The sequence below is a fragment of the Mytilus trossulus genome, chromosome 3 (assembly GCF_036588685.1).
Source record: "Mytilus trossulus isolate FHL-02 chromosome 3, PNRI_Mtr1.1.1.hap1, whole genome shotgun sequence".
Classification (NCBI taxonomy): domain Eukaryota; kingdom Metazoa; phylum Mollusca; class Bivalvia; order Mytilida; family Mytilidae; genus Mytilus; species Mytilus trossulus.
The window spans coordinates 59,174,582-59,191,172 of NC_086375.1; the positions used below are offsets into that span (position 1 = coordinate 59,174,582).

Sequence of the window (16,591 nt, forward strand, 5' to 3'; positions counted from 1 at the left end):
TGTAAAAGGTTTACGGTACCAAAATATTTATGATGTCTAGGAAGGCTATTTTAAATTTTTGCTTTGATGCCTTCCTGCGACAAAATACTACATGTCCTATGACGTTTTGAAAGACTATTATATATTTTTTTCTTTGATGCCTTATATCGACGTCATAATGCCACATCATATCTGCAGTTGGATTTTGAGAGGGAATTTACTGCTTTAATAAAACGTTCAGCTGGATTTCTGCTTAAGATGCTTCATTTTAAACCAAACTTGGTAAAATTTGAGGGACCTTAATTTCTGGATAATATAAAACAAAGGTTCTGGAAATTCCAATACATCTGACATAATTATTTGGACTATGTAAGGTGTCAAAAAAAAATATAACAGCCTTTCAAGACATCATAATTCACCTTATCGCTATTTGTCTGCCATTGCTGCACATCACACAGGTTCACGTAAATTTTTTAATTCATAATACAAAATATCTGACGCCACAATTGGAAAGTGATTGTTGTATGACGCCAATAGATCAAGCAGCACCGATTTTCGGGTCTGCCAGGATTTTTTTGTGATAAGGTGTATCATATGGACTAAATTCTTGAGAGAACAATGACATCTAAATTTATTTTACTGAATTACTTAAACTCTTCATAATCACTTGTTTAGCAGTGTCTATTGAAGGGTTCATTAAAGATATATATACGATATATACATTTTGTTGTTTCTTGTGGTTTTTGTTGGAAGCGCTGTGAGAAAACATGACTGTCATGATCATGATGATCATGCATTTATAAATAATATTTTTTTCAATATTCATTATGCAAGTTTTATACTACAATATTAGCAGTTTTTAAGCTAAATGCATATTTATTAATAAACTGATACATTTGATGGTAAATGTCGAGTAATTTGACCAGGATGTGTGTGTAAATACTTTGTATACAAAAAGGGGGGTGTTTATATGTACCCGATACATTCGATTTCTGGAGAATAGCGCCAGAAGCTACATCATATATCTTCACTGATGGTTCCTTAGTTGATACAATAATTGAATTCAAGGCGGAGTTGTATGTTACACTTCTTGTTGGTTCTCCAACGGATATACATCCATCTTCACCAACAAACCACTGTTTTTCAGTGGCCGCCATGTTCTCTAACGTGAATTCTCGTTCATGACATCATTTTGTCCTTTGATTCTAATCAACAAAGCAGAATCCGAATTATTTTGACAAATATAACGCTACATTATGTCTAAATACATCAAAATAACAGTTTCGCAACATGAATTATTTCCTCTAGGTATAAATAGACTGCAACGTAATGAGCTGTCACGTGATAAAAAACGTGATCTCGTTTAGACGAGTTCAAAGCACATGTTTATGTTGTGATTATTCTAGAATATTGTTTCTATTTGAATTTCAAAAATGTCACAGTTTTCTGTAATCACACAAAGTATTGTAACTATAAATGTTACAAGTTCAGCTAATTCTTTTGGAACAGAACGAAGGTTTCAAAAAGATTTATCAGTTGCAGATTTGAAGGTAGCTAATGTAAACAATGAATTTTCAATGATGATTTAGTCTTTCCCAAATTCATATGATGTGAGAGCATATGCTCATTTATCACCCTAAAGTCTCAGATGATTGATTGATTAAGATACACCAGTTTTTTTTGTTTTCTCTATAAAGATGCACTCTATCACTCTAGTGAAGTTCAGTGGCAAGTATTAGATGCATGACATGTCATACAGTGAACTTGAGAGGGAGGGTAGGAGAGGTCCTGATCACGAAATCCCGAGCTTAAAAACACGAAATCCCGGGCTTAGAAAACACAAAATCCTGAGGTCCCGAAATTCATAAAAAGGATTCCTGGATCTTGAAACAGCCAATCCCCAAATCCGGGGCTAAAAACATCCTATCCCGGAGATTGATTAAGGTCCTATACCCCTCACTTATTGCTATTTTGGGAATCTGCAACACTTGAGCTACATACAGCAATCACTTTTCTTATGTGGAGTCATATTTTCTGTGATGATGTCAAAATTTTATGAGAACCTTTGTGATGCCCAGAAAACTTTAGGTGGATAAATGAGGTGGGATAGGACCATTATCGGGATTCCAGGATCGGGTGTTTTTAATCTTTAAACTTTTGATATTCAGCTGTATTTTGCCTCTGAATTACCTTAGATCTACTCAGAATCACCTTTTAATGTTGAGAAACAATCACTTTTTCATTGTGACATCAAATGTTTTGAATTATGATGTCAAACTTTACAGGAACCTGTGTGATTTTTGTCTGGCTTGAAGGAGTAAAAAAGTGAGACCTCAGGTATGCTGTTTCTTGCGACATAGGCAGCGTCAACAATGTATTAGTTTGTGATTTAAGGTCTAGTTTATGGTGAACCACTAGTGGTAGGTCAAAGATATTTGTTATGCAGTTGTATTAGTATTGGCACATCTCATTACCGTGGATATTATTTGACCCACCCAGCTCTCAGATATGGTCTATTGACTTTGAAACTTTTGTTTAGCTTTCATGTATTAGTTTGGGAATAGGTCAGTTAATGGGGAACCACTAGTGGTAAGTTAATCATAATTGTTATGCAGTTGAATAAGCATTGCTATTTGGCATATCTCATTTCCTTGGAAATTATTGGGCCCCACCCCCTCAGTCATGGTCTATTGACTTGTAGAAAAAGAACTAGTTAAACATTATTTAAATATCACCTGAGTTTAATCAATAAATATCGACTCTATCTGTACATGCAGCTACTAGTACTGTACTCATAAACACTAAAACAGCTGTTTTTATCCTCATTGTTTTCAACACTTAAAATAATCAAGTTTATAAATTTATGTTGTTGACACCTTGTAATTGGTCATCCACAACTCATAACTGCAGCAAGATGGCAGATATCCAGCATGAGGAAAGATAATATGTTGCTGTGTCAGATAATTGCACGTATTGTTGGTCATCACCATTCCACTATAAGTCGTTTTGAGAATAAAATTCAGGCAAGAAACGATGTTAAAGACCTTCAGAGGTCAAGAAGACCTCCTATAACATCTGCTAGGGAAAATAAAGCATAATGAAGGTTGGTCAGAAGGAAACCCAGTGCAAACAATACAATCCTAAAAAGAGAAAGATGACCATATATACAGGAGCCTTTAAACAAGAACTGTTCGAGATCGGCTCATCGCTACTGGTTATCGTGTGAAAATACCATTTCGAGGACCTTTGCCTACGAACAGACACACAGATGCCTGTATCCAATATAGTGCAGAGCTCACCAGTGTTGGAAATTAGCGTCGTGGAGGAAGATCCATTGTTCCAATGGAATTCGGTTTATGTTCCTTGGCCCAATCGTAGCCCGAATTTGAACCATATCGAGCATATATGGGACATTATTTGGCGTAAAGTGCATGAAAGGACACCCCAGTTCAAACAAGTCATAAAATAAACAATACCCTTCGTCAATAATGGTATTGCTAGCTTAGCAACAAATTTATAGTCTACTTATGGCAGGAATCAGAAGACGTTAAGATGCGGTTATCCGTTTGAATGGAGGATGCGCACAAAGTACTAATTTTTGGCGTATAATGATCAACCATGATGTGAACAATCATCTAAAGATTAATTTTGAAATGTCTGAAATTGTAAAGTTCGACTACAGTAAAAGTTGTAAAATGCATTTTTTTACAAAAAACACTTCATTTTGTTATAAAAATTTTAGTTAGATAAAACTTTTTTTTTCATACATTTTTTGTTTGTTTTAAAGCCAATGTTATCATTAACTAATATTCAATATTATTTTACAAATATTTTATCATATTCCATCCAAAATAAGAGACTGATTTTTGTCATCATGTGATGTTTTAAAATTTAGTGTCCTTAACCTCAAACATAACGCCCAATAAAATTTAAGTATGATGTATACAAGCTGAAGCCCCGCCTATCTTTATAATTGCCATGCTTGAGCAAACATTTATGCAAACAAAGCAAGCAAACCAAACAAAGATCTGTCTTGCTAGCATTAATGTAAAAGCTGAAGGTGTTCCTGTTTTAAATTCAACATTTGCACTATTGAAATTACAAAAAAGCGAGACATCTCTGTGATAACAGTTTATTTGTAATGGCAGACAAATTTGCATACAAGTGTAAATACATTTTACATTTTTGGCTGCTGCCCCAATATAATAGATTTCACCAAAAAACATTTTTTCAATACTTTTAGAACAAATTAGAGCTCCTGACTGGTTCCCAAGCAGCCAACATGAAGTTAGAGCTGTACAGTAAAGACAACAAGCTTCTGAGTAAAATAGACAATGATGAAGTTATGTTTGGTTCCTATCCTGTGGATGATGGTTGTCGTCTTCATGTGAGTACAAATTACAAATTTTGTGTACATTTTTAAGAAATGCTAATATAGCTCTAGGTAATACATGTAATACATGTTTGTACATGAATAATTCCATGGCAATAATTAAACTAAGCAAATAAATACACAAGTTTTAAGAAAACTGAACTGTTGTCTGCATTTTGGTTGGGTTATTGTCTCTTTGTCATACTTTCTATTTCCATTTTCAATTTTAGCAATCAACCTGTCCATAATATATACTTCTGTATCATCATATGGTAACTGTATTCAGGATGTTTACAGGAATTTAGTCTTACATTTGAAATTTTCCTGTCAGTGTCTTGTGAACCCCTTAGTCATTCATCCATTTTAATGAAGGGCATTCACAGCATGATTTGAGTTCCCAAAAGCAGCTGTCTTCTAAATATGTGGTTGACCTATATTGTGTAGTTAACATGAGGTATTTCTTTTGAAAGTGGAGGTGACTGTTCATTTGGTGTTGATGAAGTGATATAATCTTAAATATCTCTCTGGTTCGTTGCCTTGATCATGTTTGTATTAATTAAAATCACGTATTAAAGTGATTCACTAACACCAGTAAGAGTGATTGATGAAGTGACATGGGGTTACTATGTTATAGACATGCTGTATATCAGATGCCCATTGGTATAGTGCTACTTGGCTCAGGAGTTAGGTTTTGGTTTTTAGATGAGCATCTAAACATATATATATGCACCTTACGTGTTTCAGTTGACTAGTTACATTTAAGTTGATTGATCTTTAAAACATCCAATATTGCAGCATACCAGACTTTTAAATACCACTCATCAAAAATACTAGACTACTGGGCTGATGATATTCTTGGAATGAAATGTCCACAAACAGTGACATCAAACTCATTAAAGATACCAGGCTTATAATATTATGAATTAGACACATGGACTGGGAAAAGAAAAACTTTTAATTTTCAAACATTGTCAAATGATTCAATTTTTTTTATGAGATCATTTTCTGTAAATTTTAATTAATTAATTAAATTGTACCAGACAATGGTCTTAAAGAACAGTGGCAAAAATGGTCCTACTCATAAAATTTTATTGTCAAAACTAAGTCAAATATTATTTTATTCATTTCTGATTTTCGGGCTTGCCGGATCATCAGATAATATTCAGGCTTTTTGGAAAAATAAAATTATTTATCTACCTACCTACCCACACCTGGTTTGGCAGGGGCAGGATTGGGGAAACAAACAATATATTAATTTAGGCCCTGAGTAATATAAACAAAGTGAAATCAAATTTGTCTGAAGGAAGAAGTCTAATTGGAGTTATACTTGAAAATAAAAAGATGATAACCATGTGATTGATAGACTTATGTGGGCCTCTTGATAATTTGAAAAAATCCGTTATCAATTAGACAGATTCTGATGTGCCAAAGAATAAACTTTACAGGAGTATAGTGCTTAAAAGGTTTACCCAAACCAAAGTAACTCCATACACAGAACTAGGTTGACTATTTGTCATGTTGACTATTTGAGTTACTCCCCTTTTAACTGTTGCTTGTTTTTTAGGTGGTAGATTCAACAATTAAATTGGGAGAATTTGAGGACTTATCTAAAGTGGAGAAATTTGAAATGAAAGAGGATGATTATGCTAAAAGAACAGGTAAATTATAATTTAAAATGACAGTATTATATTTAATGTTTCTTTGACAAGTTAAAGAAGTTACAGAAATCAAAAATTCACTAAATTTCACATGTCAGAATGTTAAAATTATGATACAGATAGATGCACAGAGGCAGATTTAAGGAGGGGTCCAAGGTGCCTCCCCCATCTTTTGGGTCATCAATAGTTTTGTAATCTTTATTTTCGATCTTAATATATTTTATACGGCTGACAGCAAATTGGTATCAAATCTTCGTCAGTGTTGTCCAAAGACATTTGGTTTCTGGACACCAACTATTATAAGTTAATAGCAATCTATGACATTAAGGGTGCTATAAACAGTTTCGTATAAAAAACTAGGGGTTATTCCCCGACTAAAAATAGACTTGGAGGGAAGTCCCTTTTTATCAACATAATTGGTAAAAAAGTATCATGTTTTTTATATTTGATTGTAAAAATAAGTTAATTAGCTTCAATTAAAACAGGTTGAATGATTAAAATAATTTTTAAAACACATGTTTTAAGGGGAGACAAACTGTAAACATCCTGTTTTTTTGGCAGTGAAAAGTGCAAAACTTATTTGCACCCAATGTAGCTCTTTTCGGAGCAGGCAAACGTAGCCTGAAGCATAAATTTTTAGAAAGACCAGGTAAAAACCTATGAAATTCATACAGTTTTGAATATGAAAAATGTGCATGTATCATGTCTGCATGGGTGTGCACATGGCCTGATTTCATGTTTTTTATGCATAGATTAGGCAATTTTTTCCCCATTTTCTCTGGATAAAATTTTTTGGTACTATTAAAAGTACAATTTATTTTTATTTCATTATAAACTAGAGAAAATTCTGATTCTAATGATATCTAGTTTTATACAAGTATCTTCATTAACACCACTAACAGTCAGGGGTACTACTTGTACAAGTGTATTTTATTTACTTGAAGAAGTAAAAAAAAATATACATATATAAGTAAATAAATAATGTTTAAATAATCTCCCCTTCATTTTCTCAAAAATTTACTTGTATAAGTAAATTTTTCTTACAATCCAACAAAAATCCTCAAGTTTTGAGTTGTAAAATCATGCCTTTAATGATTTTTCCCAGGTTTGCTCAAATTTTTTAATTAAAGTTCAATGTTTCATCTCATTAGTTCAACAAAGAAACTGATTGCGCAAAGATCTTAAGTATTTGCGCAAGGCCTTCAAAAATTGCTCCTTGTGGGCTTGTAAATGAGCAGTGTTCTGAAGATAACAGACAAATGAGATTTTCATTGTCCATGAAATTGCACTGAAATGATTAGTAAAGACATCTGCAAAGAGCAGATAATTTAAAATTCTATTACAGCAAAGAAATCCAAAGATTTCAATAAAAGAAGATAGGATGACTTTTTTACTTCTACAAGTAAAAAAATCTGAATGTCTAAGGGACATAACTCAGCCAATATTTTTTTTTACCTATACAAGTAAATAAAATTCACTTGTATAAGTAGCGTACAAATTTACTTATATGTGTATATTTATTTTTACTTCTTCAAGTAAATAAAATACACTTGTACAAGTAGTACCCCTGACTGACTAAGGGTCAATTATAGATGGTCCCTCAAAATATGACGTCATAGAAAAAAACTGTTGATTGCACCCTAAAACCACAAGGTTTAAATCCAAAACGGAAGGTTGGGATTGATTTTGGTGGTTGTGGTCCTAACAGTTAAGAAATTAATGGCCAAAATGGCCAAAAAGGGGCCTTAATAAGTCTTTTTCTAGTTTCAATTAGCAAAAAAGCCAAAATTTAAATATATAATTCAAATTATATAACCAATTCAAAGTTCTTTGACTACAGTTATTCTGTGTCAAAAACCTACTGTGAGTCAGATATTTAATTATAATCCAAATTCAGACCTGTATCAAGTGTGAATATTGTGTCCATTTTTGCCTCAACTGTTCAAAGTTGGACATCTGCAGTTGTATCAAGCTGAGCTTGGCAAAGCAATTGATTTCAATTAAATTCAAATCATTATCCTAGATGGCAGATGGTACAGTTATAAAGCACTTTCCTTGTATTGCCATCACATAATTAAATTCCTGAATTGTGTACAGAACATCTTGCTTTTGAAGCAAATTCTTTAAAAATGGGTTTCAATGTTGCACAAAAGCAATTCTGTGTGTCCATGATATATTAAAACCAATATAATGGTAGACATAGGGATGTGAATGAAGTTGCAGCATCAACATTTAATCAATGGCATGACATATTTACATTTCAGAAGATGTGCATATCTCATATTTTGTGTCTAGCAATGTCTAGTGCCTTATGATCTGTAGTTTTTCTCTAGCAAATTTCTTTTTTCGTAGCTCAATGGCTAACATTTTTTTTTATTCTGTGGGCCATTTGGTTACAATTTTAGGTAATATATATCTATATTTGTTCCATAGATATCAAGTACGATGTAGTGTCCATCAGATAGACCTTATCTGTACCTAATCTCATTGTTAATTGATCAAGTTTTAGTAATATTGTAAGGGTATATTTGCTATTTGCGGGACCTACTATAGCTGACTATATCTTTTGCTCATTGTTAAATGCTGTGCAGTGAGCTATATTTGTAACCTTCTATGTCATTTAGTCTCTGATGGAGTGTTGTTTTGTTTCATTGGCAATCATTTCACATCTTATTCTTAGATGACAATATGACAAGATGGACCTAAATTTGACCTAGTTTTCAAAATTAATTAACATTTGACCAACATTCAATAATATGTCCCATTCCCATGATCATGATGACTTAATTTCATTGACCTATTGATCAATGCGACCTTTTCATGATTTTGTGAGTTGAATGATAAGTTAACTATATATTTTAAGTTATGATAATCTCACAAAATTGACACGTCAGCCTGACAGGTTAATCTGACCTTGCCATCATTTTATTGATCAATATTAAGTAACTCTGGTACCTTTGTGTAGCCTTGCTATTCATTTTTTTAACAAATAAATAGTCATAACAAATTAAGCTGACTAGACATTTGAGCTATCCTCAATTGTTCATCATGGTGTCAGCTATAATTTTGCAATCAAGAGTAGATTGTTACACTAAGCTGATTATCCTTTAAATTTTTCACTTGTTACTTTCAAATTAAATTACAAACCATGCTTTGTATCACTTGCATGCTCATTTCTGAACATTCTCATACATAATGCATATATATTTTTCTCTAGCTCTCAGCCTATTTATACTTTTCCTGAACTTTGCTTGATCTCAGTTCTTCAAATTCAATTATGACACCAACTCCATTTTTGTTGCTTCATGTAAAAACAGTCAACAAATAGCAAGATCTTTTTGTAGTTCATTGAAACAAAAAAGATAGTTCTATTTGACTTCATTGTCTAAAAACCATGAGAGAAACTGATTTGACTGCTGTACTTATTGGGACATAACGTTTTTTCACTCTTGACAGCAAAACTTTCAATATGTAAAATAAATGGCTTGGCAAGCCTCGTGTATTAAAACTGTCTTGAGGGGTTAAACTGTATATTGATAATAACAACTTACTCTCTTTTTTTCGTGTTGTTTCCTTCATAGTATTTTAGCAATCAATCAAGTATTTTGAAATTTTGAAATTTTGATTCAGAGGCTTGATGTGCTTTATGAATTGAAAAATCTGGACAGAATTGTTATACAGTTTTTTTAGGATTATAAACCTTTTTTACAAAACTTGTACATGTATCCTTTATACCAACTTGTTCTTTCTGTTTATTGAGTAAACTACAAGTATGTGTTGTATAGACAAACTGAATAAAATCTATGTGTTACTTCTTGTTTTAGAGTTATGAATGCATCAGGATATTTTATTAAGAAAAAACACCCCATCAATTCAAATATGAGTGAAACACTACCTTATAATTAGTATTTATCATTAAAATCTAAAAACCTAAAAAAAATACTATTTGAAAAAACCATATTTTGCAAAGATGGATAAGATAGAATTAAAGGAATGAAATGATTTTTGAAAAATTAAGACCAAGTACAAATGTATCAAAATAATTTACAATGATAATTAGACTCTAGTTCAAATAATGTTCTTACTTTAGATTCTGTTAGAGCATTTAAAGAGAGAAATAAAATGGGTCGGTTTGCTGAGATGGATCCTGAAGAACAGAAAAGGAAGGAAGAGGAAAAGAAAGAAAAAGAATTACAACAAAAAACTAAAGCTGAAACCATGAAAGTTGGTGACAGGTAAGAGAATGTTGAAAGCATGCACACATGCTAGCATATTTACAATGCATCTACTAAGTATTTGGGGCATTATGTTTTCTGGTCTGTTCGTTCGTCCGTCTGTATTTCCGTCCATTCGTCCGTCTGTCCAGCTTCAGGTTAAAGTTTTTGGTCAAGGTAGTTTTTGATGAAGCTGAAGTCCAATCAACTTGAAACTTAGTACATATGTTCCTTATGATATGATCTTTCTAATTTTAAAGATAAATTAAACTTTTGACCCCAATTTCACGGTCCACTGAACTTGAAAATGAAAGTGCGAGTTTCAGGTTAAAGTTTTTGGTCAAGGTAGTTTTTGATGAAGTTGAAGTCCAATCAATTTGAAACTTAGTACAAATGTTCCCTATGATATGTTCTTTCTAATTTTAATGCCAAGTTATATTTTTTACCCATTTTCACGGTCCATTGAACATGGAAAATGATAGTGCGAGTGGGGCATCTGTGTACTTTGGACACATTCTTGTTTTTTCTCAAAATAAATAAAAAGAAATGTATTTCCCCTGTGTTTTATTCACCTTCAGTACACAGATGATTCACACATATGACATTACAGATGGTGATACCAAGTTATTCACTAGTGAAATCACAGGTGGTGATATATAGATGATTCTTCGGTGATATTTAGTTGATGGTACACAGGTCATAATTCACTGGTGACATCACATGTTGTGACAAAATGGTGATTAACTGTTGATATCATATGTGACAATATACAGGCTATTAATTGATGAAATCACAGGTGGTCATACAAATGTGATTCACCTTTGAAGTCACAATTAGGGATAAAAATGTGATTCACCTTTGAAGTCACAAGTGGGGATACAAATGTGATTAATTGCTGACATCACATGTGGTGATTCACTGGTGACATCATTCACAGGCTGTGATACCAAAGTGATTTACTGATGAAATCATAGATTGGTGATATATATATATATATGTATATATCAGTCTTGCATGGCCTTATCAGAATTCTTATCTTTAGTTTTATTTTTGTCTGTTGGCTAATTTTAAAAGAATTATTTGCAATAGATCAATGATATTTCATACCTTACCACACATGAAGTATATGAGGACCTGGCCTTGAAGGCATAAAGCTTTGCTCAGTGCTCGGAGCACAAAGTTCATGCTCGAAACATGAAATCTAGCAATTTGGTTGGTTGATTTTTGAGTCTAAGTTAAAAAAACATGCTTGAAAATTTTATGACTGTGAGGCTTAGTAGTCTGTCTCTTAGTAGTTACCTATGAATCTTTCAACTGCTGCATTGTTTATGATACCAAGTGAGTTTAAAAAAATATATAATAATAGACCATTGCTGTACAAATGTATTGGTTGTTGAATTGTCTGGCATGTACTTTAGTTTATAGCAGATTCAGCTGTTCCTTTTTATGCTGTTTGATGCCGTACAAATATTTTATTTTGTAAATTAATATTTCAGATGTGAGGTTAAAGTTGTTGGTCAGCCTGCAAAAAGGGGCACAGTAAAATATGTAGGTAAGGTAAATAATTAGTTAAATTTTTGTGTTGCTGTCCAGGTTATAAGCTGAGGATATGTGGTGATTACTTTCTTTTTTCATGGCAGGTGGATGAATGTATGAATGATAAAGCAATGTCGAGTAAAATACAGTGACAAGTGACGCCGCAACACATAAAAACAAACATTTAAAGTGAATTTAAGGGTTTGAAAAATTGGTAAGCACTAGCACAGTATGATCAAGCTGATATGATAAAGCTTGCAATTCTCCCTCTCAACTATACACCAAAAAGTAAAGAGAATTATGATAGTGATAGACAGAGGTAAAAATGTTCTTGATATAATTTATTGATTTATTTACATAATTCTTTTCAGGTTTAACAGAATTCCAGACAGGTTATTGGATAGGTGTTCAATTTGACGAACCATTAGGCAAAAACGATGGAAGGTTTGTTTTTTCTTAGAAGATAAACCCTGGTCTTACTTCTCAAAAATGATCAGAATTTTGTCCACAGTTTCTGCTGACGGTTCATCAAACCATAAAGCATTTACAAATATCATTGAGACCAACGAGCTACCAATATGAAGAATTGTCATATATACTGACTGTGATGAGATTTTTATAACTAATAGTAAATGAAGTGTGAATCTAAATTAAAAAAAATCACACACAACAGTCGTGTTTTTATCATCCTAAATTAATTGCATCATGCAACAACAAGTAAGTTATGCTATAATTAAACAATAAACATTTATTTTGAAATTATTAAACATTTTCTTTATAATTAGATCTATTCTTTGTTATGTATACCATCCTGGCCTACTTAAACACCATACAAATTTATATTTAGACTTTAAACATTCAATTTTAAATTGTTTGACATTTTCAACATTCTATATTCAAACTGGATTGATCACTTGTTTCTAATTTTGAATATAAATTAAAACATGAATCAGTTGTAAAATGCAATAATGCAATTTCAGCATTAGCATATGACCATAATCACTAATCCCCATAAATGACACGAAGAGGATTAGTTACATCTTTTTCCTACTTGTAATGTAAATATTGATCCAATTCTACTGTTAATAATATCATTGTCCTAGTAACCTTTGTTTTCCATAGAACACATCACTCATGCAAAGGGTGTGTTCAGCATCATCAGTGAAATTGTGGGAAAAAATTAAAGAGAATTTTCCTCATTTTTAATGTTTTTCTGTACAAATGTTGACACTAATGTTCATTGTTAAAAGAAAAGCTAGTGTTAAGATGTTACTTAAGTTAGTGGTTTTACTGTTTAATCCAAATAAAGGAGTTAGATATATATTATTTTGTGAATAATTCCTATTTGTCTGCTTCTTGGGGAGCTCAAGTGTCACCATAATAGATGTTCTCCTTTAATATTTAAGATTTAATTAAAGTCAATAGATTAGTTTAAGATATATTGTTAGAATTAAGAATAAGGATATATGACTAGCTCAAAAAAATTTCCCCTTGCTTATAGAGTCAGTCGTGTATTTAACTTTATATTTCTCTGTTTTCAGTGTTAAAGGTAAAAAATATTTTGAATGTCCAGACAAATATGGTGCATTCATTAGACCAGAAAATGTAGAAGTTGGTGACTATCCTGAAGAAGATTTAGGATTCAGTGATGAAGATGAAATATAAATGTCGTATATAAAACAATTATTCAATGATCTGTAGTTTTTAACATTATTTATAGCAGTATGCAATCTTAAGTTATGCACATGCCAAGACATTAATAGATTACTATTGTCAAACCAGTACAAAACCGGTGTGTAAGTTCCACTTGATTTTGTTACTATTTTGAATTTCAAATGTAGTTTGTTTTTTTGTAGCAGCATGTGAAATCCAACTACAATAGGTATGCTTCTGTATTACATGAAACATGTACTGATTTAATCAGATTTAGGTCACATGCACAGTGAAACAGAGTTTATCTTAAAAACATAATTAGAATACCAGTTTATTTTAAAAGATAATCTTTTTTTTTACTGAAATGTTCACATAATAAACATAGTTCATGATTAGAAAATAAAAATCCTTGCACATAATTTCTAGAAATCACAAATTTAAATGCACCTTTACATATTCTATACATTTATAAATCTTTTTCATTAATTTATTGTCAATTGTATATCTGGAAGTATAAATGATATGTATATCTGTTTTTGGTTGATTTTCAAATGGAGGTTTACAATCAATTTCTAAATGCATACAATTTTCATAAAAAAAAAGTTAAATTTAACATAATCAATTAATTCATGAAATCATAACCTTCAACTTGAAGTGTTCACTCTGTTTATATTCTGTTCCTCAGTTGGTTATACAATCTTGATAAAGACATTTAGAAATTAAAATTCCATCAATGTTTAGTCGTTCAACAGCTTCCTGAAATATTTTATGGACTTTATTATTTTGAAATTAGATTATAGAACTGTAAATAGAAATTAGGATATACAATTTGATTTAAGTTCAACATTGATCAAATTGATTGCATCTGAATGTGTAAATTAGATAAGTTTTAAAAGTTAATGATGTTTCCATTTGTTATAATTGTTTTACATATTTCTGTTATTCAATTTGCAGTACATATTATCATTTGAATGCATTGGAAAATCTCTTGACAATTCATATATCTTTTTATATTTCTTGCTGACAAAATATTTGATTAGATTACAATTGGATTGGGAACATTAAGATAGAATTTCATCGCTTGATATTATTTTTTTTTAATATGTGAGAATTTTTTACTATAACATGACATTTATAGTAAGTTATACCTAGGTACAGAGACAATGTGGTGTGAAAAGTAAAAAAAAATATTTTGAAAGAAACCCACATGTTCCTATAAGTGGTGGGAAATTTTGTTTGGTTCTATATTTGTCCTGAAATTATTGTTATTGTTCAATTTAAGTATCATAACTGAAAAATTGACAGAATTACATCATTGATTTCTTGTTGCTCATTTTCATAACAAACATTTCCCATTATGCTAGCTTTTGAGTATCTAAAACCTTCATTGTTGTTTAACCTAGGTTGAAATAAATAGGCTGATGTTTTTGAAAAAAAGAACAAAGTCAACTAGAACTTGAATGTTCCTGTGCAAATAATAACATCAACTTGTAGGTTATGAACATAGCAGATATGAACAGTGCTAACATTGTACAACTCACATTTTAAAAGTTCCTGAATGATTTATGTATGCAAGTAAATATGTTTTGTGCATTAAATGTTAAGAACTACATAGTAATACAGTTTGGTTGAGGAAACATGTGCTTTTTTTGTGTTTATGTAATTTATTTTTTCTAACATATGGTGTTCAGTAAAATTGTCATTATGCAAAGCTTACTGCATGCCAAAATGATTCTTCCTAATATCAGTATCTTGTGTATTTAATAAATAATGTTTCACACAAGGCTTAGTCTTTTTGAATAATTGAATATTATCTTAAATAAATTTACAGATGTGAGACAAAGGTTTTATCTTTCTGAAATATCCTTTTTATACGACCGCAAAATTTGAAAACATTTTCGTGGTATATTGCTATCACGTTGGCGTCGTTGTCTGCGTTGCGCTGTCGTCCGAATACTTTTAGTTTTCGCACTCTTACTTAAGTAAAAGTGAATAGAAATCTATGAAATTTTAACACAAGGTTTATGACCACAAAAGGAAGGTTGGGATTGATTTTGGGAGTTTTGATCCCAACATTTTAGGAATTAGGGGCCAAAAAGGGCCCAAATAAGCATTTTCTTGGTTTTCGTACAGTAACTTTAGTTTAAGTAAATAGAAATCTATGAAATTTTGACACAAGGTTTATGACCACAAAAGGAAGGTTGGGATTGATTTTGGGAGTTTTGGTTCTAACAGTTTAGGAATAAGGGGCCAAAAAAGGGCCAAAATAAGCATTATTCTTGGTTTTTGCACAATAACTTTAGTTTAAGTAAAAAGAAATCTATGAAATTTAAACACAAGGTTTATGACCACAAAAGGAAGGTTGGTATTGATTTGGGGAGTTGAGATTCCAACAGTTTAGGAATTTGGGGCCAAAAAGGGGCCCAAATAAACATTTTTCTTGGTCTTCACATTATAACTTTAGTATAAGTGAATAGAAATCTATGAAATTTAAACACAAGGTTTATGACCATAAAAGGAAGGTTGGTATTGATTTCGGGAGTTTTGGTCCCAACAGTTTAGGAATTTGGGGCCCAAAGGGTCCAAAATTAAACTTTGTTTGATTTTATCAAAAAATGAATAATTGGGGTTCTTTGATATGCCAAATCTAACTGTGTATGTAGATTCTTAATTTTTGGTCCAGTTTTCAAATTGGTTTACATTAAGGTCCAAAGGGTCCAAACTTCTATCACGGATTTGGCTTTACTTTTTGGACCTTTTGGGTTATAGCTCTTCATCTTTTATATAAGCTTTGGATTTCAAATATTTTGGCCATGAGCATCACTGAAGAGACATGTATTGTCTAAATGCGCATCTGGTGCAAGAAAATTAGTACCGTTAATTTTATTAAAATTTGTTTGATTTTGACAAAAATTGAATCCTTGGGGTTCTTTAATATGCTGAATCTAAAAATGTACTTAGATTTTTAATTATTGGCCCAGTTTTCAAGATGGTCCAAATCGGGGTCCAAAATTAAACTTTGTTTGATTTCATCAAAAATTGAATAAATGGGGTTCTTTGATATTCCAAATCTAACTGTGTATGTAGATTCTTAATTTTTGGTCCAGTTTTCAAATTGGTCTACATTAAGGTCCAAAGGGTCCAAATCATAATGTGACATAAACCTATGTTGTGTCAAC

The 16,591-nt window shown here is 31.6% G+C and overlaps 2 protein-coding genes across 7 annotated transcripts in view; one reads left to right on the forward strand and one right to left on the reverse strand.

The window, feature by feature from the left end:
• LOC134711984 (baculoviral IAP repeat-containing protein 6-like) overlaps positions 1-1,329 on the reverse strand; it is a 64,610-nt gene extending 63,281 nt beyond the window's left edge. For 4 of the 6 annotated variants that reach the window (XM_063573051.1, XM_063573052.1, XM_063573053.1 and 1 more), the window contains exon 1: positions 956-1,325. In XM_063573051.1, the coding sequence (XP_063429121.1) occupies positions 956-1,136 (181 nt within the window). In that variant the 5' untranslated portion in view covers positions 1,137-1,325. Of the gene's footprint in view, positions 1-955 lie in introns of all 6 variants that reach the window. The other 2 variants (XM_063573056.1, XM_063573054.1) reach the window with 1 other exon arrangement.
• On the forward strand, positions 1,328-15,195 carry LOC134711985 (tubulin-folding cofactor B-like). The gene is made up of 7 exons (XM_063573057.1): positions 1,328-1,529; positions 4,223-4,366; positions 5,916-6,009; positions 10,100-10,244; positions 11,720-11,775; positions 12,131-12,203; positions 13,301-15,195. Exons 1-7 carry the CDS (start codon positions 1,413-1,415, stop codon positions 13,422-13,424), a joined length of 753 nt encoding a protein of 250 aa, XP_063429127.1. The 5' UTR covers positions 1,328-1,412; the 3' UTR covers positions 13,425-15,195.
• The last annotated feature ends 1,396 nt before the right edge of the window (positions 15,196-16,591 follow it).